This window comes from Podarcis melisellensis (assembly GCF_964234715.1).
Source record: "Podarcis melisellensis genome assembly, chromosome: 4".
Lineage (NCBI taxonomy): Eukaryota > Metazoa > Chordata > Lepidosauria > Squamata > Lacertidae > Podarcis > Podarcis melisellensis.
In genome coordinates, this window is record NC_138531.1 from 100,577,164 (window position 1) to 100,602,306 (window position 25,143).

At 50.5% G+C, this 25,143-nt stretch overlaps 1 protein-coding gene across 1 annotated transcript; it reads left to right on the forward strand.

Annotated features, from left to right (window-relative positions):
- The first annotated feature begins 8,719 nt into the window (after window positions 1-8,719).
- Window positions 8,720-24,834, forward strand: PHOX2A (paired like homeobox 2A). The gene is made up of 3 exons (XM_081909253.1): window positions 8,720-9,114; window positions 19,856-20,043; window positions 23,890-24,834. Exons 1-3 carry the CDS (start codon window positions 8,892-8,894, stop codon window positions 24,331-24,333), a joined length of 855 nt encoding a protein of 284 aa, XP_081765379.1. The 5' UTR covers window positions 8,720-8,891; the 3' UTR covers window positions 24,334-24,834.
- The last annotated feature ends 309 nt before the right edge of the window (window positions 24,835-25,143 follow it).

Below are 25,143 nucleotides of genomic sequence, written 5' to 3' on the forward strand. Positions count from 1 at the left end.
TCTCATGGGACAGAGCATTCCACCAGGTCGGAGCCATCACTGAGAAGGCCCTGGCCCTGAGGGAGGATAGTCTGACTTCCTTATGGCCAGGATCTCTCAGCTATGATTATTCATGGACCTTAAGGTCCTCTGTGGGCCAGACTAGGAGAAGCGGCCCTGTAAATACAAGGGCCCTAAGCCACAAAGGGCTTTAAAGATTGAAGTGGTGAAGATGATGAAGTGGTGATGGGAAGAACCATGTTGCCACCTTGAGCTCCTTGGAGGTTAATTTGGGGTACAAAATGTCATGATAATAGTCTTCCCCCAGCAGTGAAAGACAATAAGTTAGAATTGCTTACGGCAGGGAGTTCCATAGTATCTACACCTCTCTAAGCTCCCAAGGGCCAGGTAGGCTTAGAGGGCTTGATTTGATACCCAGGCCTCAGTTTCCCCACCTCAGATATGGGGAGATGGTCCTTAGCGTATTATAATCCAGCAGGGTTCAAATACCCTGTGTCCGCAGACCCGTTTCTGCCATGGCTTGTCTGCCGCACGACCTCCGCTCTTTGCCAAACACAAAATTGTCTGGCTAGGAGGGTGTTGGGAAACCATGATCTGTTTACAGGGGCCTTTGGGCCAATTCTCACTGCTGCAACATCACCTGGGCTGAAATGGTGCCTTGAAACTGCTCATTTCACATGAGAACCTAAGGAGAGACTGCTGGATCAGGCCAATGGCCCATTTAGTCCAGCATACTGTCTCCGCAGTGGCCAACAGGGAAGCCAGCATGCAGGATCCAAGCACAAAGGCCAGCCACCCCTCCTGCGGTTTCCAGAGTCTGGCATTCAGAAGCATCTCTGCCTCCAACTGTGGATGGCAGAGGAGAGCCATTGTGACTAGTAGCCCTCCAGAGCCCTCTCCTCCTCCTGAATTTCTGTAATCCTCTTTTAAACACATCCAAGTGGCCTCCCAGGGGATTGAGTTCCATCGTTGACTATGCACTGCATGAAGAAGGACCTTCTTTTTTCTGTGTCCCAAATCTTCCAGTACTGAGCTTCATCGGCTGTCCACGAGTTCTAGCTGCTAACAGATTGAGGTTGAATCCTGACAAGACAGAAGTACTGTTTTGGGGGGACAGGAGGTGGGCGGGTGTGGAGGACTCCCTGGTCCTGAATGGGGCGACTGTGCCTCTGAAGGACCAGGTGCACAGCCTGGGAGTCATTCTGGACTCACAGCTGTCCATGGAGGCGCAAGTCAAATCTGTGTCCAGGGCAGCTGTCTACCAGCTCTGGTTATCTCCTGCTTAGACTACTGCAATGGGCTCTACGTGGGGCTACCTTTGAAGGTGACCCAGGAACTACAACTAATCCAGAATGCAGCAGCTAGACTGGTGACTGGGGGCGGCCCCCGAGACCACATAACACCAGTCTTGAAAGACCTACATTGGCTCCCAGTACATTTCCGAGCACAATTCAAAGTGTTGGCGCTGACCTTGAAAGCCCTAAACGGCCTTGGTCCAGTATACCTGAAGGAGCGTCTATACCCTCATTATTCAGCCCAGACACTAAGTTCCAACACCAGGGGCCGTCTGGTGGTTCCCTCGCTGTGAGAAGCCAAGTTACAGGAAACCAGGCAGAGGGCCTTCTTGGTAGTGGCTCCCGCCCTGTGGAACACCCTCCCATCAGATGTCAAAGAGAACAACAACTACCAGACTTTTAGAAGACATCTGAAGGCAGCCCTGTTTAGGGAAGCTTTTAATGTTTAATAGGTTATTGTATTTTAGTGTTTTGTTGGAAGCCGCCCAGAGTGGATGGGGAAGCCCAGCCAGATGGGCGGGGTATAAATAAGTTGTTGTTGTTGTTGTTGTTGTTGTTGTTGTTGTTGTAGCATTATGAGATAGGGAGAAACGCTTTTCCCAATCTGCTTTCTCCGTTCCGTGCACAATTTCACATAATGCCATCATGTTGCCTCTTACCGATTCTCTAAATGGAGCAGTCTCAAGCGCTGCAACCTTTCTGCTCTTTTGTGCTTCCCAAGATCCATCCTTGGTGCCTGATTCACACACCCATCCCTCGTTATGGGTTTGGGGGAAATGGGGGAAATGGGAGACCAGGCATCATTCGCCCCATCTGAGCCTGCTAAGCTGATGTCTTCAGCAAAGAGATTCAGCCTTCTGTAACAAGCATCGGCAGAAAGATCAAGGAGTGGTCTTCGGAGATTTGGGCAGCTGTGCTTCTTCAGACGATGCACCCGTGTCGTAAGTGGATTAATGCCCCACTTTCTGGGGCTCAGATTCTGCAAGGAAGGTGTCCTCGTCTCCCTGCCCCTCTGAAGCCTTGGCCACTGCCTCAAGGGGAGCGGCTGGCCGAGATAGATGCGCCTTTGATTAAAGACAAATGGGAAGGGAAGGAGCACAATGGAGCCAAGGGGGAGAGATGTCTCAAAGCAGGAGGCCGAGATGCAGATGTCTTGGTTGACAGGAACCAAGACAGATTCTTTTCCCCGAGTTGCAGTGAATAGAGAAGGTAGAGCAGAGGAAGATGGATGGAGAAGCAGAAGGGAGAGGATGAGTGATCGGAAACTGATGCTCAATCAATCGGGTTCCTCCCTCCTTGGTCAATTTCACTTTGTCCCTTTTGAGGCCAAGGGGACTAATGAAGACACGGAGGACTGGGACAAGAGAGGGAGGCCCAAGACCTTTCTCTCCCCACAACTGGAGGGAGGCACTCTGGGGCCATGGAGCAGCACAGCCAGTGATCCAGGAGGATCAGGGCCTTTGGCTTTTCCTGCTCCCAACTATTCCTCAACCACTGACCCGAATTAGCCCAGCCCTTGCTTCAGGAAGAAGGTGTGTTTGCCTTGCCGAAGAGTCACCAACAAATCCATCCATCCAGATGTTGACAATGGCCATCCAAAGGACTCGACAGCAGGGCTGGAAGGCGATGAACCTACACCAATGTTTGCCAACTGGGTGCCCTCCAGATGTTTTGGCCCACGACTCTCCTCAGCCCCAACCAGCGTAACTGTATCCTCCTCCATGGAATTGTCTCATCCTCTTTTAAAGCCATCTAGGTTGGTGGCCACCCCTTCCTCCTGTGGCAGGGAGTTCCATAGTCTGAATATGCACTTTGTGAAGAAGGGCTTTCTTTTATTTGCCCTGAATTCTCCAGCATTCAGCTTCGTTGGAGGTCCCCAACATCTAGTGTTTGTGGGAGGGAAGGTTCTTGGTTTATTTTGTTTTTATCATGTATTTTGTGTTTCTATTTTGCATTTTTATGCTGTGAACCGCCCTGAGATTTTCGGATGAAGGGCGATATGCAGATTTAATAGATAAATAAATAGAACGGTGAGAAAGGGAGGAAAACTTCTCTCTATTTTCTCCATTTTGCAGCTATGAATAACATTTTGTGTCTGCGGGGTTTGCTATCCTGCCTGGTTTCTAAGGCTGGATTTTTATCCTTTTTCTGGAAGTGAACTCCAAGAGCTCCGGCCACCTTTCCCCAACTCTCTGCCTTCCAGATGTTTTGGTCTACATCCCCATCAGCCCCTCACCAGCCTGGGAGCTGTACCAAAACATCTGGGCTGGAGGAGGCCAGTGTCCTGCTTTGCATCCATTATGTAGAGCAAAGCTGTTAATTCAGCCTCTGCCAACCGGGCCTGACTCCTTCCAGATGTTTTGGTCTATAGTATTCCAAAACATCGGGAGGGTAAGAGGTTGGGGGAAGGCTGGTTTAGGAAGATTTGCTTTGTAGGACACAGAGGTAAGATCAGGGCTATAAGTCATCCTGAATACTGTTACCTGAAAACTGCAACTCCTGCATTCACAGAAATAATAACTAGTAATGCTAGGATTTTTGCTTCTTCCTAGCTCTGGTCCATGGGGTCACGAAGAGTCGGACACGACTAAATGACTAAACAGCAACAACAACAACAAACTGGGTGGTATGTCCTGGCCAGAAACCCATAAATTACACACACACACACACACACAAATGGCAGAATGATCTTAGAATCTACAGTAGGATGGAGTAAGGAAAGGGTAGGGAATACTGCTGACATTTGAATAAGGCCCTAAGGTGGAACGTGTTGGTAGAAAACACCTCCCTGCTTTCACGAAAGATGGGGCAACCGGTCCATCTAGCTCAGTATTGTCTACACTGACCTTCAGCAGCTTGTTTTTTTAAAAAAAAAGTGAATGGAAGACCAGACCGGAAAGAGATTTTTTTTTCTTTCTGGGATGCTGGAATTAAATCCTGCTTGTGAGTTTCCTACAAAGTGGTCGACCACTGTGGAAATGGGATGCTGGAGTAGATAAATTCAGCAAACTCTCCTTATGTTATTATGTGTTAATTGCTGGGAGCCTTTTGGGGTTGATGGTCGGGTAATAGGGAACATAGGAGCCAACTCCTAGGGGGTGGGGCTTACCTCCCCTCCCCATATTTTATTCACCCTGATAGAGAATAAATAAATAAATAAATGATCTGAGGATGTCCTCTGCTCAGCTGCAGCCAAAGGAGCCCAAGGTGGAAGAATTAAACCCACCTCCTTCTGCCTTCTTTTCAACAACAGAGACCTTCGAGGCAGCAATTTTTAAAAGGCAATTCGCAACAATAATAAAAATGCCATTAATAGCAATGAAAGGCCTGGGTCTCTGCATACACCCCCTCCCCAAATGTTAACATTTCCCTGGCTCCCTTTCCTCAGCGGCAGGTGCGTAAATGGGGGCGAAATAGGAACTCTCCCCCCCCTTCTTCTGCGTCTGTAAACCAAAGCTTGCTCTCTGCTCTCCTACAATGGAGTCCTGGGGGTCTGATGGCATGGGAGGGGGGGATGATTGAATTAGCGGGGAGGGCCAGGGACTGCTTAGTGCCAAGATTGAAAGGCAGATATTTGCCTTTAAAAGGAATTAAGGAAAACATTAACCACTTAATGACCAGAGGGGAAAGAGCTGCTTCTTCCCCCACCGCACCGCCCACCCTCCCGCTTTCCTCTCTCCCCCCTCTCCAAACATCCAGACACTCGGGCTGTCCATTTCTAATTTCGAAGATGTATTTGTGCATTTGCAATGTCAAAGTTCGCTCCCCCCCCCCCCGCGCAACACCGCCAACCCCACTCCATGGCCAGAGGGGCCTGGTTCAGACATTACAGAAGAGGGTTTGTATAAAGGCAACTATTTCTCTGGGCAAAATATGCAAAGGGGCCTCTAAAGAAAAAGGCTGGGGGGGCTGCCCATTCTTCCTTTCTTTTGGGTTATGGTAAGGTGCACTTGAAATTATATTTTATTGGGAGATTTCTGCCACAAACACACATCACCATAGAAAATAGAACTTTCAATGGTGTTTGCGAAGGAAGGAAGGAAGGAAGGAAGGAAGGAAGGAAGGAAGGAAGGAAGGAAGGAAGGAAGGAAGGAAGGAAGGAAGGAAGGAAGGAAGGAAGGAAGGAAGGTCAGCATCTGATGGTGGGGTCAGAGGGTGTGTTAAAAAGAGAGATAGCCCCCCCCCCAGGCTTCCCTGGGTCTCTGTTCTGACATCACCAACACTCCTTTTCTCTGCCAAGCCAGGCCTATCTTGTTCAGATAGTCCTCTTGTTCAGGCAGTCCTATCTGAAGAAGTGTGCATGCACACAGAAGCTCCTACCAATAACAAACTTAGTTGGTCTCTAAGGTGCTACTAGGGACGCGGGTGACGCTATGGGTTAAACCACAGAGCCTAGGGCTTGCCGATCAGAAGGTTGGCAGTTTGAATCCCCGCGACGGGGTGAGCTCCCGTTGCTCGGTCTCTGCTACTGCCCACTTAGCAGTTCAAAAGCACATCAAAGTGCAAGTAGATAAATAGGTACCACTCCGGCAGGAAGGTAAACGGCGTTTCCATGCTCTCGTTCCCCAGAAGCGGCTTAGTCATGTTGGCCACATGACCCGGAAGCTGTACACTGGCTCCCTTGGAGAGGGAGGGAGAGAGAGAGAGAGAGAGAGAGAGAGAGAGAGAGAGAGAGAGAGAGAGAGAAGATAGTTCTCATCGCCTGCTGATGCCTTGAAGGTCTGGGATGCTGGCTGTGTTGAGCCTTCTCAACTTGGCTTAGGCTCAGGAGGCAGTGCTGGATATAAGCTAAACAAGCTATAGCTTAGGGCCCCACTCTCTTGGCCCCCCCCCCAAAAAATTCACTATTAATATACTTCTTCTTAATTGTATTTCAGTTCAACAATTGCTTTGATAAAATACATATTATGTTATGTGCAAATGGCTTTAGATACCTATTAGGTCCATAAATTACCATCTGGCATATATTCAACACAAAAAACAGCGGCCATTTGTTGTTGACAAAGGACAGCTGGACATATAAAGGTCCCCATTACCTTCAGGAGCTTAGGGCCTCAACAAACCTAAATCTGGCCCTGCCAGGAAGGTAGGAAGTGGCCTCATCCCAGATCAGACTCTTGATTCAGCAAGCGCAGGACTCTCTGCTTTGACTGGTCATCTATCATGGATGCTTTAGATGAGATTCCTACATTGGGGGGGGGTGGACTAGATGACCCTTGGGGTACCTTTCAATTCTACAGTTCTATGATTCAGGGCCCTAGCAGGGCAGCAAGAGCACCTGCTTTGCATGCAGAAAAACCCCCAGTTCAGTGGCATCTCCAGGTCAGGTTGCCTGGAAAAAATGGAGAGTGGCTGCCAGTCAGTGCAGACACTATTGAACTAGATGGACAAAGACTCAAAGCGTAAGAGGCAGTCTCCGCCACCCTGTGCTCCTAGGTGTCAAGAGTAGGGAAGCTCCTTCCCCCTTATCTGCTCCCGGATCCCCTTAGCTAGAGGTGGCAAGGCCACTCTCGGCTGGAGTCAACCCAAGAGGAGCCCAGCTGGACGGAAGGATGCGCCAAGAAATCTGCCTCGACCTTCCAACAGAACGCTGCTGCACAGACGGGAAGGGAAGCGTGGCCTAGTGGTTAGAGCGTCGGACTAGGTCCCGGGAGAGCAGGGTTCGAATCCACCGCTCCAATGGGTGACTTTGGGAGTTCCTGCATCTTGGCCTCCCCTACCTCGCAGGGTGCTGTAAAGTTTAAACGAGGAGGGGGGAAGAACCACGCACGTCACCTTGAGAGAAAAAGCTGGGCTGGATGCAAGAAATAAATGAATAAGCGAGCGAGCGATGGATGCGCTCGCGGAGTCTGGCAGGCGTCTTAGCCTGAGAATCACAAACTGAGAAAGAAACAAAAAGCCCTGGACGTTGGGTGCCAGGCTTGGGGGCCCCCTTCTGACCTGCTTTCCCCACCCCCAACACACGGGACCCCCACCCCCGCGGCTGCTGCGGTTCATCTACAACCTTCGGCAGGTCTACTCGGAAGTAAGCCACATCCTGTTGAACCACCCCAGGCGCTCCTTCCCGCGAGCCGACAGAAGCAAGCACCTCGCCATTGTGACTATATAAATCATATAATATTGAATATATTACCCTCTCCTTTTGACCATGCTGAGATTACCATTCAGAGGAGGGGACAGTAAAAAAAAACAACAACAAGTTTTTAAATCGCTTATATTTTTTGTGCCCAGCCAGGTAGGCGTGATCCATATTAGCCTGAGAATCGGTTTTCACCGCCCAACTGGCCAAACGAGCGCGCGCGCCCAGCTACACTTTTACGCTCCCCCAGTTTCCCCCGGTTTCTTCGCAATTTGGGCAAGTTTTGCACTGCCGGGGGTTGGGCTAGATGTCCCCTGGGGTACCTTCCCGCTCTAGGATGCAAAGTCCTTTCTTAGTCAACGCTGAGAAAACAAACGGGGCGCGGGAGAGAGGAGGAGGAGCGCAGGATGTCGTTGCTGGACAGGTTTCAACACGGGCTCTGCGCTCAGCCCTCCGCGCAAAACAGCCCTGCAAGGCAGGCCAGGCTGTTTCCCTCCCACCAGCGAAGGAGAGGGAGACAGCCAAGGTGGATGTGTGGGTCCTTTATCATCTCCCCTTTGGACCAGAGGAGGTTGGGGGCAGGGCCAGCAGACGTCGGAGGCAGAGATGCTTCTGAATTCTAGTTTCTGGAATCCCCTGGAGGGGAGAGCGTTGCTCTTGGGTTCGGATCCTGCTCGCTGGCTTCCCTTAACGGGCATCTGGCTGAGCACATTGAGGGGGCTGGAATCGGTGCACCATAGACACAGGAGCTAGCGCCAAAGGGGCCGAGGCCCCTTCAGACAGCCCCATAAAATATTTGAGTGGGCCGCTCACCCCAAGTTGATGGGCATCGCCATGCAAACATGGTGCATTGTGCAAAGTCTTGTGACAGATTATGCGGGGTGGGGCTTACTCCATCCCCCAAGTTGGGGTTCCTGACCATGGTCCTGATCCTGCAGAGCTCCTCTTATATCCTTACAGCAGTGCTCCTGTCAGAAATTTCCCCTTTTTTAGGGTATGAGCCGCTGCTTGGCCCCCATGAGAACAGGACCGGGGAAAGATGGGCCTGATCCAGCGGGCTCTCAGTGGTGCCCTTAACGTTTTTAACGTGTGGCGAAACTTCTCTGGCAGGGGAAACGAACGGACTCATCCTGCAGCCTCTCCTGCTGCTCTGAGGATGCCACCCGAAAGGGTTAAGGGCTGGCTGAGCGACGGCGGGGGGGGAGGGAGGGAGGGGTGGGCGGGGCGGCGGACAGCCCCCCCTCCCTGGCCGCCCCTCCCTCCCCCCAATCGACTCCCGGCGAGATTGTCATGCAAAGGACCCGCCGCCTCGTCCCTTGTTTCCCCGCGCGCCGCCAACTATATCACCCGTCCGCCCCGTCGGTGCGCCTCCAGAGCGCAACGAGGCACCTGCAGCCGCCGCCGCTGCCGCCGTCCAAGCCGAGGGGGCCCCCTCTTTCTCCCTCTCCCTCTCTCTTTCTCTCACCCCGGGCCTGCCGGCCACCCTGCAGATCTCCAGATCCCGGGCCCGGCTCCCCATGTACAAGATGGATTACTCCTACCTGAACTCGTACGACTCTTGCATGGCGGCCATGGAGGCGTCGGCGTACGCGGACTTCAACTCCTGCAGCCAAGCCAACACCTTCCAGTACAACCCGATCCGCAGCAGCTTCGCCGCCAGCCCGGCCTGCCCGCCGCTCAGCACCGCCAACTGCACCCTGGGCGCCCTCCGAGACCACCAGCCCTCGCCCTACGCCACAGGTAAGGGCGCCGCCGACGGCCGGTTGGGGTGGATGAGCCCCGGGTACCACTCCCGGCGCCAGGGCTCCGTTGCCGAGGCGCGCAGGAGGAGGGCACCCCCGGCCTGAGACGGGCACCGGGCTGGTTTGCCCCGCGGGCCGGAGGCGCGGCTTCAGCCGGCCCGCCTGGAAGCCGCCCCGGAGTGGGGTCGGCTGGTTCCAGGGGCCAGGAGCGCGGGACTCCTCCTTCGGAATATTGGGGAGGCAGAGACACCCCCCAAAGGAAGCCCAGAGTCTCTGGCTGGTTCTCACCCCGTCTCTCTCTCCCTGGTTCCAATTTTTGTCTTGCAACCCGGCCGACCCTCGCCGCTTTATTTCCTTTCCCCCCTTCGCAGAGGGTGGGGGGAGCTCGCAACCCACCAGGTATAAACCAATTTTGCAAAATGCAGTTATAAAGATATAACATTTGTGCCTAATCGAGTTAAAGGGCTCCGTCGCCCCTCTGTTCACAGCCAAAACAAATTAATGCGTAATCGGGTTAGAGCAAATGGAAGGATTAGATCAAGGAATCTAATTCGATATTTTGCAGAAATTGCTCCCAGAAATATATATATACTATTTTTTTTATGGAATTTATTAATCTGGAGGAAGGAAGCGTCCGTCGCTGGCGGTTTTTTTGGCTGGTGGGGAGAGGTTCATCTGGTTTACCAAAAAGGGCGCGATCCGGTTCGGGCTGAAAGCGGCGAGGACCTGGTTTCTTCGCTGAGCATCGTCGAGCACGCGGGTACCCTAAGGGGGATTTTTTTTAAAAAAAATATCTATGTTTTGCCTTGTAGCGATCCGATTGCAATAATTCCCAAAGCAAAATTTGTAACTAACTAAAACTGTGCTGGAAATCGACGGGAGAAAGGGTTTGCGTTTACAAAGTATCTGGAAGAGAAATCCCCAAATGTGGAATTTGATGGATTAATTTGTGTTTGCAAAAAAACCAAAAAAAAAAAACCGACAAGGGCGAAGCATCTGATGGTATCCTAGAGACGAACAGGTTTCCTTTGCCACAGGTAATCTGTTTTGCCTTTAAGATACCCCAGAAGACGTTTCCTGGATTTTAGAGGAAAACCCAGGCGCTTTTAAGGCAATTATTTTCCCTACCCTGAAAAGAAATTCTGGGTTTTGCGTGACTTATCCGCGCCTACGCTTCGAAATGCGTATGGTGCGCGGTGGAAGAAGGACGCGCTTCTCGTTCGGCCTCCTCCTGTGTAAATGTAGGTAAGCGAGGCAAGGCGCCACCCAGCAGGCCAGGAGCCCTTCGAGAGAGGCAGACAGGGTGTTAATTTCACTCACAAATATATACACACGGAGAGACAGTGTGGCGTAGCGGTTAGAGTGGGAGACCAGGGTTCAAATCCTCGCTCGGCCACGAAGCTCACTGGGGAGGGGCAGTCACTCAATTTCAGCCTAGCCTACCCCAGAGGGTTGTTGTGGGAGTTAAATGAGGAGGGGACTGAGTGCCCCCCCCAGCTCTTTGGAGCAAAAGGTAAGCTAGGAATGCAGTGAATGAAACTATCAAGGATAAAGATATTGTTAGAAGCCAACCCAATCTCTGCTGGGCAATCCGCAAGATTCCAGGGATTCTTGACAACACACCCCTTCCGCTTTCCTCTTATTTTCCTCTGCAATAATTGCCACGGACGAATATCACGGTATCAGAAGAAGTGTGCGTGGACACGAAAGCTCATACCCAGAACAAACTTAGTTGGTCTCTAAGGTGCCACTGGACAATTTCTTAATTTTTTTATTTATTCTGCCACCGACGAAGCGTTCTGTGTGACTCCAAACCTTGCATACGCCTTATGCCTCTGGCAAGCAGCGCGTTTGATCTGAGTCCAACCCGGGATGAGCCCACCTGGGCGATATTGCGATGTAAAATCAAGGAAGTGAAATACAGGACCGCGACCATTTGAACTCAAAATCTCCATCTCTTTCCCACGTGCGTCCCCCCCCCCACCTGTGCTTTTTGAGGGAGGGGGAAATGCAGCTGGGTGAGATTTTCCTCCAATAACATTGTGCTTGAAAAGCCGCCGGCGGATCTCACCATTCTGGGGGCGCTTTTAAAATGCCATTCCGGTTTGGGAGAATTTGGGAAGGATCTAATAATCGGTTATTTTCCCCCTAAGTAAATGGGCGTCGGGGTTTGGCCTTAATGTCTCATTGAATCCGATTGTGGGGGGAGAGGGTGAATATATTTAAAACCCTGCAGTTGAGTTTAATGGACCTGGAAAAGAGCCCTGGTGTACAGCCTTAAAGCGACTTTGCGCGATATCGGGATTATTTAATCCCCCCTTCATTTCTGGCGCGAGCAAAACACAATCCGGATTTTGCTTCTGGAGTTACTGGTTGCAATGATAGTAGGTTTGCAAGGACCGAATGGATGTTTCGTCAACCTTTTAGCCATTCCAACCCACTCATTCGCTCGACAGTAAAGATAGGAAACGAATCCGCATTTAGCAACAAGTAGGAAATTAATCCGGATTTAGGAACAAATAGGACACGAATCCGGATTTAGCAACAAACACCAAAACATTGAGGTCTCTTGTTTTGAAGGAACAAGACTCCGAAATAAGGGAGCGGCCCACTCCTCAAAGCGAGACCCTTGCGGTCCGTAAGCATCTTACCTGAGATTTAAATTATATGCGTTTTTACACGGGAAACACGCCTGAAAATGAATCTGGTTTATAATGATGATGGTTTCTAATGAATTCCTAGTCGATTTCAAGGCAGCTGCGTAAATGACCAAGCGGTGCTTGAAATCGACCTCGGGGTGAAAAAGAGAGTTTCACTTGGCGAACCCCGAAAAGGTAACCAACAATTTGGGGACAGAGGCGTCACTTTCGTTGCTTCAGTTTAAAACAGAATGACTGGACGACCGTGGGCCGCTCAGATTTAATTCGCATCGTTGCCAAGTCGGATCATTGCAAATGTCGAAGTATAGATGTAAAGCGGAGGAGTGTTCAAGAATTCAGGAATGAAAGCAGGGGCGGGCGCGTCAGGCTTGCAACTCTCCAGGCGACATCTGGGGAATTCATTTATTAAGCCCCCGGCTATCAGTAAATGTCTGATCCGACGCGGCTGTCTGCTTTTCCAGCAGTATCACCATTTTATTTCTTATTTATTGCATTCATTCATTCATTCATTCATTCATTTCCTTTATAGCCCACCTTTCCCCACCAAGGATAATAATAATATTTTTTATTATTTATACCCCGCCTGTCTCTCTCCTCCTTAATTAATCCTCACAAGGACCCTGCGAGGGAGGTTAGGCTGAGAGAGGCAATGACTGGCCCCCCGGTCACCCGCACCCAGTGAGTTTCATGGCCGATAGGGGGATCGGGACCCTGGAGTCCCGGATCCTCGTCCGACGCTCTAACCACTAGGTCTCACGTTTTCCCCCGTATCCGGAGCAATAAATGCCATCCAGGGGGAATTCCACCCGCAGCCGCGCCTCAAGACCGAGGAGGCGGCGATGTCTTCACCAGGGCGCCTCTGCAGGAGAGCACTGCTCTGGGTTCCTTCGCCCAAACGCTAGCCTAGGCCTGTCTACTCAGAAGTAAACCTCATTGGGTTCCACGGAGACTTCCTCCCCGGGGAAAGGGCGCGTAGGATTGCGGCCAAGCGCGTCTGCTCAAACAGAATGATGACAAGAAAACGGCACCCAGGAAACAGCTAGGAGGCCACCAATATGTTAAATTTAATTTTTAAACTTAAGTACTTTAATTATTTTTATTTATTATTTTAATGCTTTATTTGTTTGTTGTTTAAGACTCTGCCTACTGCGCAGAATGCAACGGGCGGCGGCCGCGCTCTACTCGGAAGTAAGCGCCGCTTATTCCCCACAAAAATGGCCATTGGGTTTCAGCCCGAGAGAGAGAGAGGGGGGGGGGTCCTGTTTGGGAATGCTTCCTCCATCTCTGCAGCAGGATCCGACCCCTCATTTTCCTTCCGACCAGGGCAGAGTTAAATAAACAGAGATAACCACCCCACAGCCCTGGTGCCATCGCCACCGGGCAACATAACGGCGCCGCTAACCTATTAATAAATGTTCCAGAGTTTTAAATTTATTTATTTATTTTAAATATTCTTTTTAAATTTTAACAATCTAAGGACCATCCTATTCTCTTGCATGAGAACTCATCGATCTGCATGAAGTCCGTCTGCGTTAATTCGGACTGAGTTAATCCGGACTACATGCAACCCTCCAACCCAAATCAGGAGTACGAATCGCCTTTTAAGCAACGGGAGTGAGGCGGGGACGGGAGAAAAGGACTCCTGGCTTTGACATTCTTGAGGCGCCCGGATCCCCCAGCCCTGCTGAGCATTTGGACGAATATGGATCGCCTGGTCTTAGATGGAAAACAAAAGCCAGTCGGGTCGAAAAGCAACCCGAATAAAGTTGGTTTAATTTGTCTTTCGTCAGGCACAGAATGGTAGAGTTGGGTGGGAACCCCGAGGGTCATCTAGTCCAGCCCCCTACGATGCTGGAATTTCAGCTAAAGCGTCCCTGACAGATGGTCACCCAACCTCTGCTTAAAAACCTCCAAGGAGGGAGAGTCTACTCTACAACCTCCCAAGGGAGACGGCTCCATGGTCAAACAGTTCTTACTGTCAGAAACTTTCCCCTGATGTTGAATCGGCATCTCATTTCTTGTGACTTGAAGCCATGGGTTCGAGTCCTACCTTGCAGATCAGGAGAAAAGGAGCTTGTTGCCTCTTCCATGTGGCAACCCTTCAGATATTTGAAGATGGCTATCTCCTCTCAGCCTCCTCTTTTCCAGGCTAAACATGTCCAGCTCCTTCAACGGTTCCTCATCAGGCTTGGTTTCCAGACCCTTGATCATCTTGGTCGCCCACCTTCCAGCTTGTCAACATCCTTCTTAAATTGTGGCGCCCAGAACTGGACACAGGACTCCAGGTTGGGGCTCTGACAAGGGCAGGATAGAGCAGAACTATGACTTCCCTTGATCTGGACACGAGACTGCTGTAGATGCAGCCTAGAATAGTGTTAGCCTTTTTTGCTGCTGCTTCACACTGTTGATTCATGACTTGTGGTCCACCAAGATCCCTAGATCTTTGTCCTGCTATTAAGCCAGGTGCCCCCCCCCCCACATTTCCGAGCACAATTCAAAGTGTTGGTGCTGACCTTTAAAGCCTTAAACGGCCTCGGCCCAGTATACCCAAAAGAGCATCTCCACTCCCATCATTCTGCATGGACACTGAGGTCCAGCTCTGAGGGCCTTCTGGCAGTTCCCTCCCTGCGAGAAGGGAACCAGGCAGAGGGCCTTCTCGGTGGTGGCACCTGCCCTGTGGAACACCCTCCCACCAGATGTCAAAGAGAAGAACAACTACCAGACTTTTAGCAGACATCTGAAGCCAGCCCTGTTTAGGGAAGCTTTTAATGTTTGATGGACTACTGTATTTTAAGATTTTGTTGGAAGCCGCCCAGAGTGGCCAGGGAAGTCCAGCCAGATGGGCAGGGTATAAATTTATTATTATTATTATTATTATTATTATTATTATTATTATTATTATTAATTTGTGCATCCGGTTCTTCCTGCCTAAGTGCAGGAATGAAATCCACTCGGTTTGGGCTTCAATCTGTTAAGGTCATTTTGAATTCCGGTTCTACGACATTAGCAGCCCCTTCCCCCAGTTTGGCGTCCAACCTGCAGATTGGATGAGCACCCCCTCAATTCCTTCAGCCAAGTCATTTAGAGAGGTGCATGTTTTGCTCTCCAGAAAGCCCCCCTGAGCCCAAAGGCCTCTGAAAGTGGCCCCGACTGAACCCCGAGTTAAGAAGCGGGGAGCAAATCGCGACTCCCGACCTCGCTGGGATCATTTTTAACATCTCCCCAGCAAAGCCAAAGGGACGACAGGGGTATTGGGCCCTGATCCCAGCGTGGATCCCTTTCTCCGAGTCCACGTGAGCCGCGCAGAGGGATCCCAGCGGAAGCGCATCGCCGATCCAGCAGCTCCGCCTGAAACCCAGGGAGGGATGCGGCAGGCGGAGCCCGTCCGCTTCCAAGTCAGAGCGCGGCGGGTTGGGAGGGCTTTACTCCCGAGTAAGCGCGGGTAGCGCATCAGCAAACTGGAGCCAGTTGAGGCGGAGTAAAGGCAGTTGGGTTGCAACTGAAAACTCGCAGCTCTTGCGATGCGCGTTTAAGGAATCCCGATGTAAGGGCTGCAGAAATGGAGTTGTCGCCGTGGATTGGAGAATCTTATGACCTGGAGAAATTGGATGGAGGAAAGCTCTCCCCCCTCGTCTTATAACACACGAATTCGCTGACATTCGGTGAATGTCGGAGGATTCAGGACGCATAGCAGAAAGCCGTTCTTCAAGCAACACAGAGTTGAACCGTGGAACTCCCTGCCACTGGAGACAACGGTGGCTTTAAGAGAGGATGACATTAAAAGAGGATCAGACAGATTCATGGAGGAGAAGAGGGCTATAGAAGGCTACTAACCAGGATGGCTCTGTTCTGCCTCCACAGTGGGAGGCGGCGATGCTTCTGAATACCAGTTGGTGTAAAATTCAGGAGGGGTCGGGGGGGGGCTCTTGCGCTCCTATCCTCCTTACAGGACCCCCCCCCCCATGTCTGCGGCCACTGTGAGAATCGGATGCTGGTCTAGATGGGCCGAGCAGGCTCTTCTCACGTTCTCATCATCATCAGTGTAAACCGGAGTCACTCCGGATTCGCGCTAGCTAGCGCGAGATCGCGTCACCCATGCAGCGCTGGGGCAGGCCGAGCAAAAGGCTTGACTCGCGGGTCTCCTTCTCCCCCCCCCCCCACCCGCTGATCGAGCGCGATTTGCGGCCGCGTGGGGTTCAGAATCACAAAGCGGCTGCCACAGGAGCCTGGGCTGACGCCTCGGGGCGCAGGAGACCCCAGCTATTTGGCTTTCCCCAACAACATCTCGATTTTTGGTACTTTCTCTCCAGGGAGGTGTGGAAGTGGAAGGCGTCGTCCTTCTCCTTTTTTGTTTGGACTATGCAAAAGCCTTTGTCTGTGTCGACCACAGCAAACTATGGCAAGTTCTTAAAGAAAAGGGAGTGCCTGATCACCTCACCTGTATCTCTCTGTGGGACAAGAAGCTACAGTTAGAACTGGATATGGTACAACTGACTGGTTCAAAATTGGGAAAGGAGTACGACAAGGCTGTATTTTGTCTCCCTGCTTATTTAACTCATATGCAGAATTCATCATGCGAAAGGCTGGGCTGGATGAATCCCTAGCCGGAAGAAATATCAACAACCTCAGATATGCAGATGACACAACCTTGATGGCAGAAAGTGAGGAGGAATTAAAGAACCTTTTATTGAGGGTGAAAGAGGAGAGCGCAAAAAATGGTCTGAAGCTCAACATCAAAAAAACGAAGATCATGGCCACTGAGCCCAATAACTCCTGGCAAATAGAAGGGGAAGAATTGGAGGCAGTGGGAGATTTTACTTTCTTGGGTTCTATGATCACTGCAGATGGTGACAGCAGCCACGAAATTAAGAGACGCCTGCTTCTTGGGAGGAAAGCAATGACAAACCTAGACAGCATCTTAAAAAGTAGAGACATCACCTTGCCAACAAAGGTCTGTATAGTTAAAGCTCTGGTTTTCCCAGTAGTGATGTATGGAAGTGAGAGCTGGACCATAAAGAAGGCTAATCGCCGAAGAATGGATACTTTTGAATTCTGGTGCTGGAGGAGACTCTTGAGAGTCCCATGGACTGCAAGAAGATCAAACCTCTCCATTCTGAAGGAAATCAGCCCTGAGTGCTCACTGGAAGGACAGGTTGTGAAGCTGAGGCTCCAATACTTTGGCCACCTCATGAGAAGAGAAGACTCCCTGGAAAAGACCCTGATGTTGGGAAAGATGGAGGGCACAAGGAGAAGGGGACGACAGAGGACGAGATGGTGGGACAGTGTTCTCGAAGGTACCAGCATGAGTTTGACCAAACTGCGGGAGGCAGTGGAGGACAGGAGGGCCTGGCGTTCCCTGGTCCAGGGGGTGATGAAGAGTCAGACATGACCAAACAACTAAACAACAACAACAACAACGTCTCAATTTTTGGTACTTTCTCTCCAGGGAGGCCTGGAAGTGGAAGGCGTCGTCCTTCTCCTTGTAGGTTTCCCCCACGCCTCCTTCTCCTTGGAGGTTTCCCCCACGCCCTTTTCCTGACACGGGGAAGTCAAAGCTGCCTTATTCAAAACTGAGCCAGCCCATTCATCCACCTACCTCTATATAGCCTACACTGGTTGGCAGCAGGAGATTCTACCCCATGCCCCCAAACCACCCTGAAGAGCCCAGGGAGTAAACCTGGGTCCTTTTGCAGCAGGCCAAGCAGGTGTTTTGCCATGAGCCACATTACACACACCCAACACACCTGTTGCATTTGTGTGTGGTTCATGGCAGAAAATTTGCTTGGCCTGCAGAAGAATTCAAGTTAAATCCCTGGCCTCTAGAGGAGGTGTTGGGATGAGTTGAGCAGAGCTGGATAATTCCTGTTTCGGGTGTGCCCTTAAAAGCCAACCTTTCTTTCCTTTTCAAAAACACATTTTTATTAATTTTTCAACATATCATTTCCAACAGTCATTTAACATACATTCTTATCTTACACAATATTTTAGACTTCTGTCAACTACCTCTGAAGATTTTCTGTTCTTTATCACTTAATCTGCATTTCTCTATTACTTTTAATTGCCCTTAACTAATAATTCCTCTTCATAGTCTTCCTTGCAATATTTCACCTTGTCTTCCTTACAAAACTCAACCTTTCTTTCCATAGTTTAAGAAATTTACAGCATGCCTGTCTATGTCAGCACATCTACTTGAGTGCGGCTGACAAACTCCCAGCAATTTAATTATAAAGTATATTAAATAGCCAGAAGAGGCTAAAACAAAATGATTTCTCGGTTATATTTATGTATGTCATTAATGACTGGCTGTAAACAGCATTGGGGGTTGTCTGAAGATGTCTGTCCAGCACCTGCAGGTGTTGTCCGAGGATAAGTTTCAAGACTCATTTAGCCAAAGAATTCTGTGTAACTCTAAAAGATTACTGTGTAACTCTAACTGTGTAATTCTGTCTAACTCTAAAAGAACAGCCATTGGTGCAGTTTTTGTCTCTTCCACAGCTCTCCTAAGTACAATGAATTTTGAGGGGTGAGACTGTTTTGGCTGCTGGCAGAATTGCCACATGCTTTTAAAATACTGGTATAATTTAGAAAACCTGTGCATACTTCTTAATTTAACTTCCCCACTCTTCAGAGAAGTTGGTGGTTATATTATGAAGTAGCTATATTATTAAATGATTATATTATCTTAGCGGTTGTATTATTAAGTTGTTCCCCTAGCGATGGTCAGCGATATACATTTGCATCTTCACTGTAATTATGCAAGCATCAGCTTGGGTACCAGTTTAGCATCTCAACTTTTAAAATTTATTTCTTCTATTGATATTGGGGGTGGGGAAAGGACCCCTCCCTACACACATGTTGGGCTCCGGTCAGTTTGCAGGATCCTGTGCTGAACTCTAAGCCACTTGGTTGGTATGACTGCTAATACTTAGTGCTTATATTATTGATTGCCATCATTGTGGTTTATTCAGTGTATATCCTGCCCTTCCCCTCAAACGGAGTCCAGGGTGGCAAACACATATTTAAAGCACCATCATTAGAAAACTTCTAAGAACAGCTTTCAAACAATCACGTTTTCCCAGCTGAAAATTTCAGGGTTGCTAGGAACAGTATCTTTCGGCCACCAATGAGAGATGGATGCACCTTGCCAGGGAAGGCAGTCCACAAATGGGGAGCCACTACCGAAAAGGCCCTGTCACACAACCCCCAAGGCCTCACCTGCCAATGATAACAATACTAATAATAATTTATTATTTATACCCCGCCCATCTGGCTGAGTTTCCCCAGCCACTCTGGGCAGCTTCCAACAAAATATTAAAAATACAATAGAACATAGGATCCAAGATCATTGTTATTTACATCGGTATTTGTGTCCCGAGTCGTTTAGAGCTTTGTACGCTAGTCCTAACGCTGTGAATCTCCCTGGTAGTTCGCTGTTTACAGTGTGCAAAGTGCTTTACACAGAGAGATTGTTACAAGAACCCTGGAAGGTAGGATCATAGAATTATCTCCATTCTGTGGATTTGGGGTGGTGGAATGTGAGGTTGAGAGGCAGTGACTTGCTGAAGGCCACCTTCTCATTTTACAGTTGAAGCCAAAGGAGATGCAGAGGGGAACCTCGGTTACCTTCCAAGCTAGCCTTCCACAGCATGGAGCTCCCCAGGTGCTTGGGACTACAACTCCCATAATCCCCAGCGTGCTTGGGACTACAACTCCCATAATCCCCAGCGTGCTTGGGACTACAACTCCCATAATCCCCAGCGTGCTTGGGACTACAACTCCCATAATCCCCAGCCTTGGTTGTTCCAACTGGGGCTGATGGGAATTGCAGTCCTGAACATCTTGTGGGGCACCAGGTTGGGGAAGGCTGCTCCCAACCCACAATACTGGAAATGGACAAGGGGTGAGCTCAGCAGCACAGAATCATAGACGTGCAGAGTCCTAAGGGACCCCAAAGGTCCTCTAGTCCAACCCGTTGCAATGCAGGAATGCCGTGGGCCACTGTGCCACTCTCATGCCACGTGACCCCGTCTTCCTCCTTCTAAGCCAGGGGCTCTTTCTCTCTCCTCTCTCCTCAACCAGTTCCCTACAAGTTCTTCTCGGACCCTTCCACCATCAACGAGAAACGGAAGCAGCGCAGAATTCGCACCACATTCACCAGCTCGCAGCTGAAGGAGCTGGAGAGAGTCTTCGCGGAGACCCACTACCCTGACATCTACACCAGGGAAGAGCTGGCCCTCAAAATAGACCTCACAGAAGCCAGGGTGCAGGTGAGAGGCTTTTCCTGGCAGCTACAACGTTGATCCCTTTTTTAAAAAGGGAGAAAAAAATAATCATTTTCCTGGAGATGGGAACGGGGGAAAGGGGCTGATCCACTGAAAGCCCCAATTGCTCCGAGCAATTTATTTATTGCATTTAAATTAAATAATCTTAGAACCGTAGAGTTGGAAGGGACCCTGGGGGTCATCTAGTCCAGCCCCCAGCAGTGCAGGAATCTTTTGGCCAATATGGGGCTCAAACTCACGTCCCTGAGATTAGGAGTCTTGTGCTCTACCAACTGAGCTATCTCCAGTCTTTATTGTGTTTATATCCCAACTTTCCTCCAAGGCGCTCAAAGGTGGGGGCATAACCCCCCCCCCCGTTTTATCCTCACAACAACCTTGTGAGGTAGGTTAGGCTGAGAGGTCTTAGGTCACCGCATGAGTTTCATGGCCCAGTGGGAAATTGAACGCTGGTCTCTCAGGTCCTAACCTCTATCAGGGCCAGATTTAGGTTTGATGAGGCCCTAAGCCAGGGGTCAGCAAACTATTTCAGCAGGGGGCCGGTCCACTGTCCCTCACATCTTGAGGGTGGCCAGACTATATTTTGAAAAATATATATGAATGAATTTCTATGCCTCACAAATAACCCAGAGATGCATTTTAAATAAAAGCACACATTCTACTCATGTAAAAAGACACTGATTCCCAGACCGTCCGAGGGCTGGATTTAGAAGGCGATTGGGCTGGATCCAGCCCCTTAGTTTGCCTACCCATGCCCTAAGCTACTGAAGGTAATGGAGCCCTTTATATGTCCAGCTGTCCTTTGTCAACAACAAATGGTCACTGTTTTTTTCTGTTGAATACATGCTATATGGTAATTTATGGACCTAATAAGGTATGTAAAGCCATTTGCACAGGTTGACCTGCAACCAGTCCATGCAGAATGTAGACACCCTATATATAGAAAGGAGCAAACCAGTGATATTTTAGGGAGCAGGCTAGCAGGCAGGGCCCATTGTTTACATCACAGGAGCCTACACAACACAAAACACTGTTACTGTATGTAGGTTTTATTTTATTTGTTTTTTTATCTTATATTTGGAAATGTACATCCATTTTTTCTCTTTAAATTTTTTGGGGGCCCCAAGAGAGCGGGGCCCTAAGCTATAGCTTGTTTATCTTATATGTAAATCTGGCACTGACCACTATGTCACACTGCCTCTCATTTCCCTGTGGGTCACTGCAGAGAAAGCCTACCTTGCTCAATATTGTCTCCCCCCTGTGGTCCACAAACCTTTTTGAACCCCTGACCCCTTGGTTCCATGAACTCATCCCCAGTGCCCACTATTCTACCCTATTTTTTTTTAAAAAAAGCATGATTCAGAATAGATGTTTCCACTAAGGAAGGTAAGAACACACTAAAATTCAAAGCAGCAGCAATTAATGGCAAAATCCAGTTTGTCGAAGTTGGATAGTCATTTTCACATCAGTGCCCCCTCCTGCTGCCGCCTTGCCTCTTAGCATTCCTCTAGGTACCCCCACCCACATACTTTGGGGGCCACTCAGAGGCTCTGCCTTCCAATCCGGCAGGCGACCGGACTTGGCACCTTCTGCATGGAAAGCTGCAGCCCTGCCCCTAAAAATTAATTTCAGTATTCTAGTCCTCATGGTTCAGGGGGAGAGAGCTGAATGAAACAGGAAGCTGCCTTATACTGAGTCAGACCATTGGTCCATCTAGCTTAGTATTGCCCACACTGACTGGCAGCATTCCTTAAGCACCTTTAGGCACCAGGAGAAAACGTTCCCATTCCACCAGGCCTTGGGCTGATTAACGTCTTGTATTCCTTTTTAAGGACATGGGTGGCACTGTGGGTTAAACCACAGAGCCTAGGACTTGCTAATCAGAAGGTCAGCAGTTCGAATCCCCGTGATGTGGTGAGCTCCTGTAGCTTGGTCCCTGCTCCTGCCAACCTAGCAGCTCGAAAGCACATCAAAGTGCAAGTAGATAAATAGGTACCACTCTGGCGGGAAGGTAAACGGCGTTTCCATGCGCTGCTCTGGTTTCGCCAGAAGCGGCTTAGTCCTGCTGGCCACATGACCCAGAAAAACTGTCTGCAGACAAACGCCGGCTCCCTCGGCCTATAGAGCGAGATGAGTGCTGCAATCCCAGAGTCGTTCGCGACTGGACCTAATGGTCAGGGGTCCCTTTACCTTTTCCTTTATTCCTTTTTAAATGTGTTTGTGGGAGAACATGCGGAGAAGGCGTGGGTGCTGGTTTTAGTTTCTGTTCTTGTTTCCCTTATGTATTTTCACAGAATCATAGAACCGTTGCATTGTAGAGTTGGATCTGGAGATCCTGAGGATCATCTGGCCCAACCCGCTGCAATGCAGGAATCTCATTTTAAAAGGCCTTCTTTCTCACCAGGGTGGTCACCTATGCACAGCTCCCCAAAGCGGAAACAGATCTGGATTAAATCTGCCTGCGGCGATTTATATGCAATGATGCAAATTTTGGAACAATTATGAGAATTACTGACTGAAAAAGCTTTAGTATTTTTATGTTGTGAACTGCCCTGAGATCTACAAATGAAGGGAATAATAATAATAATAATAATAATAATAATAATAATAATGATGATGATGATGATGATGATGATGATGATGTCAGGGGTTCAGGAGTGGAGGCACAGGGGAAGGAGGAAGCGGAGAGCGAAGGGGAACAATCCGAGGGCAGCATAGGTGAGGATGACAGTGGGGGAAGAGATTCCATGAGTCTGTCCAGTGAGTCGGAAGATTCACAGAAGGGGGCACCCATAGCCAGAGCAAGGGGGTTCCCGGGAGGGAGGCACCAGGAGCAAGGAACCAGCGGTGACTCCCAAAGCAGCAGCTGGAGATCGGGACCAGTTTCCCCACCAGAGCGTAGCGGGGGGGACAAGTCCCAGGTGTCAGGACCGGTTTCCACTCCAGGGGAAAGAGAAGATGAGGCAGGGCTGACCACTCCCCTGTCGCTGAGTGAGGAAACAGAGGGGAAGTCAGATCCAGCGAGCCCCCCCCCCGAAGGGGGAAGCAGTGACAGAAGCAGTGTAACGGTCAGGAGGAAGGTTACAGGCTGGGCGCGCGCGCCAAGTTCAAATGTACTAGCGCGGGACAGCCGGGAGCGCAGACTGGGAGCCAGGTCCTAAAGCACGCCGGAGGCAGGGGGAAGAATCCGGGGACTCGTCAGCATCAGCATCAGAAGAGTCCAGAAAGGGCAACACCCCAGCGGGCAGAAGGACCCAGAGGAGAAAGGAGCAGAGGAGGAGGTGGAGCAAGGCTAGGGTCTTGAACTGGTGTCTGGGGGGAGGAGATTCAGACGGAGCTTCAGCGGTCTAGGGTTGAGACGTAGAGCTGCGCGCCGCGGCTTTGGAATCGAAACTGAACCTTAATAAAGACTTTTGTATATAACAAGAACTGGCGTTGGTTCTCTGTGAGCTGGGACCTTGGGCAGCTCTGACAAATAATAATAATAATAATGAAATAATTTCAGGCAGGGAGTCACTCCTAGCCCTAACGGGAGTTATCATTGGGGATCAAACCTGAGATGTTCTGCATGCCAAGCAGCTGTTCTGCCACTGAGCTGCAGCCCTGTCTTCCCCTCAGTGGCGTAGTGTGGGGGGTGCAGGGGGGGCCAGGTGACCAGGCGCAACATCTGGGGGTTAGGGTTAGGGGGCGCAAATCCACGGGTTATGGGGCGCAAATTACTTGCCTTGCCCCGGGTGCTGACAACCCATGCTACACCACTGCTTCCCCTCTCTTTCCCACCCCCAATGCCTGCTTGTTGTTCACCTGCCCTCCCCTCCTCTTCCTCCGACCCAGGTCTGGTTCCAGAACCGCCGTGCCAAATTTCGCAAGCAGGAGCGGGCGGCCAACGCCAAGGGCCAGAATGGCAGCAACGGCGGCCCCTCGGCCAGCAAGAAGCCGGACCCCCGCTCCTCTTCAGAGGACGACGAGTCCAAGGAATCCAACTGCAGCCCCACCCCGGACAGCACCGCCTCCCTGCCCATCGCGGGCAGCCTGAACAGTCCCGGCAGCAGCCTGAGCCCCAGCCCGGGCACGGGGCAGCAGGGGCTGGGGCCTGGCCACGCCACCCAGGCCCTCAAGGCACCCCTGTGGGCCGGGGTCAGCACCAGCAACGGGCCCACCAACACGGCCGACCTCCTGAAGGCCTGGCAGCCGGCCGAAACCATGTCGGGCCCCTTCTCTGGGGTCCTCTCCTCCTTCCACAGGAAGCCCAACCCCCTCAAGGCCAACCTCTTCTAACCGCCTTGGACTGAGTGCCACCAACCTCCTCCGCTGGGTGCCCCACAGAATAGCTTCCCCTTCACCCTCCTCCGCTCCTCCTGTAGCTGCTAGTTTTTGTCCTGCAGGGCGGGGCCCTTAAGGGAACAACAGCCATCATCTCGCCGGGCAACCACGAGTTCGTCTCACTGGGCTGGACGGAGTCCTCTTCTCCCAGGCTGTGAATGGCAGGTCTTGCCAGTCACCTGGCCTGCTAAAGGCATCACCCGTTTCCCAACTCTGTCTGGAAAAATGAAGTCTTGCTTGCATCAGGTATTGGGAACATCTGCGCAGGCCCTCCAGATCTTGCTGTACTACAAATCCCATCATCCTAGCTGATGGGAGTTGCAGTCCAGCAAGCATCGGTCTGAAGGGACACAGCTGCTCCCAGCCCTGGTCTCCAACCTTGGCTGGTTTCTGTGTTGTGAGAGATTTTGTCCTCAAGAGAGGAGAATTAGTTTCCTTTTCCTGACGTCAAGTGATTCTGAGATGAAGGGTCTCGCCAGCCAGCGGTCACCGATGACGATGTGGAATCTAAGAGCGTAAGGGCTTTGTTACAGTGGTTTCCCCCGTGCTTCACCGTCTCTACAGAAAATCAAGTTTGGCCAAGTGGACATCAGTGAGCAAAGGAGGGAATAAGCAGAAAGGAACCCCATTTATATCATTTCCAGAGGCGATCAGGTGAGCAGCAAGTGATGGGGGAGGCGAGCTCTGCTTCCTCTTCACGAACTCACCAGGAATTTTGGGCTGGAGTCGAGAGACCGAGTAGAAATGTGGGGAGCGCTGGACCAC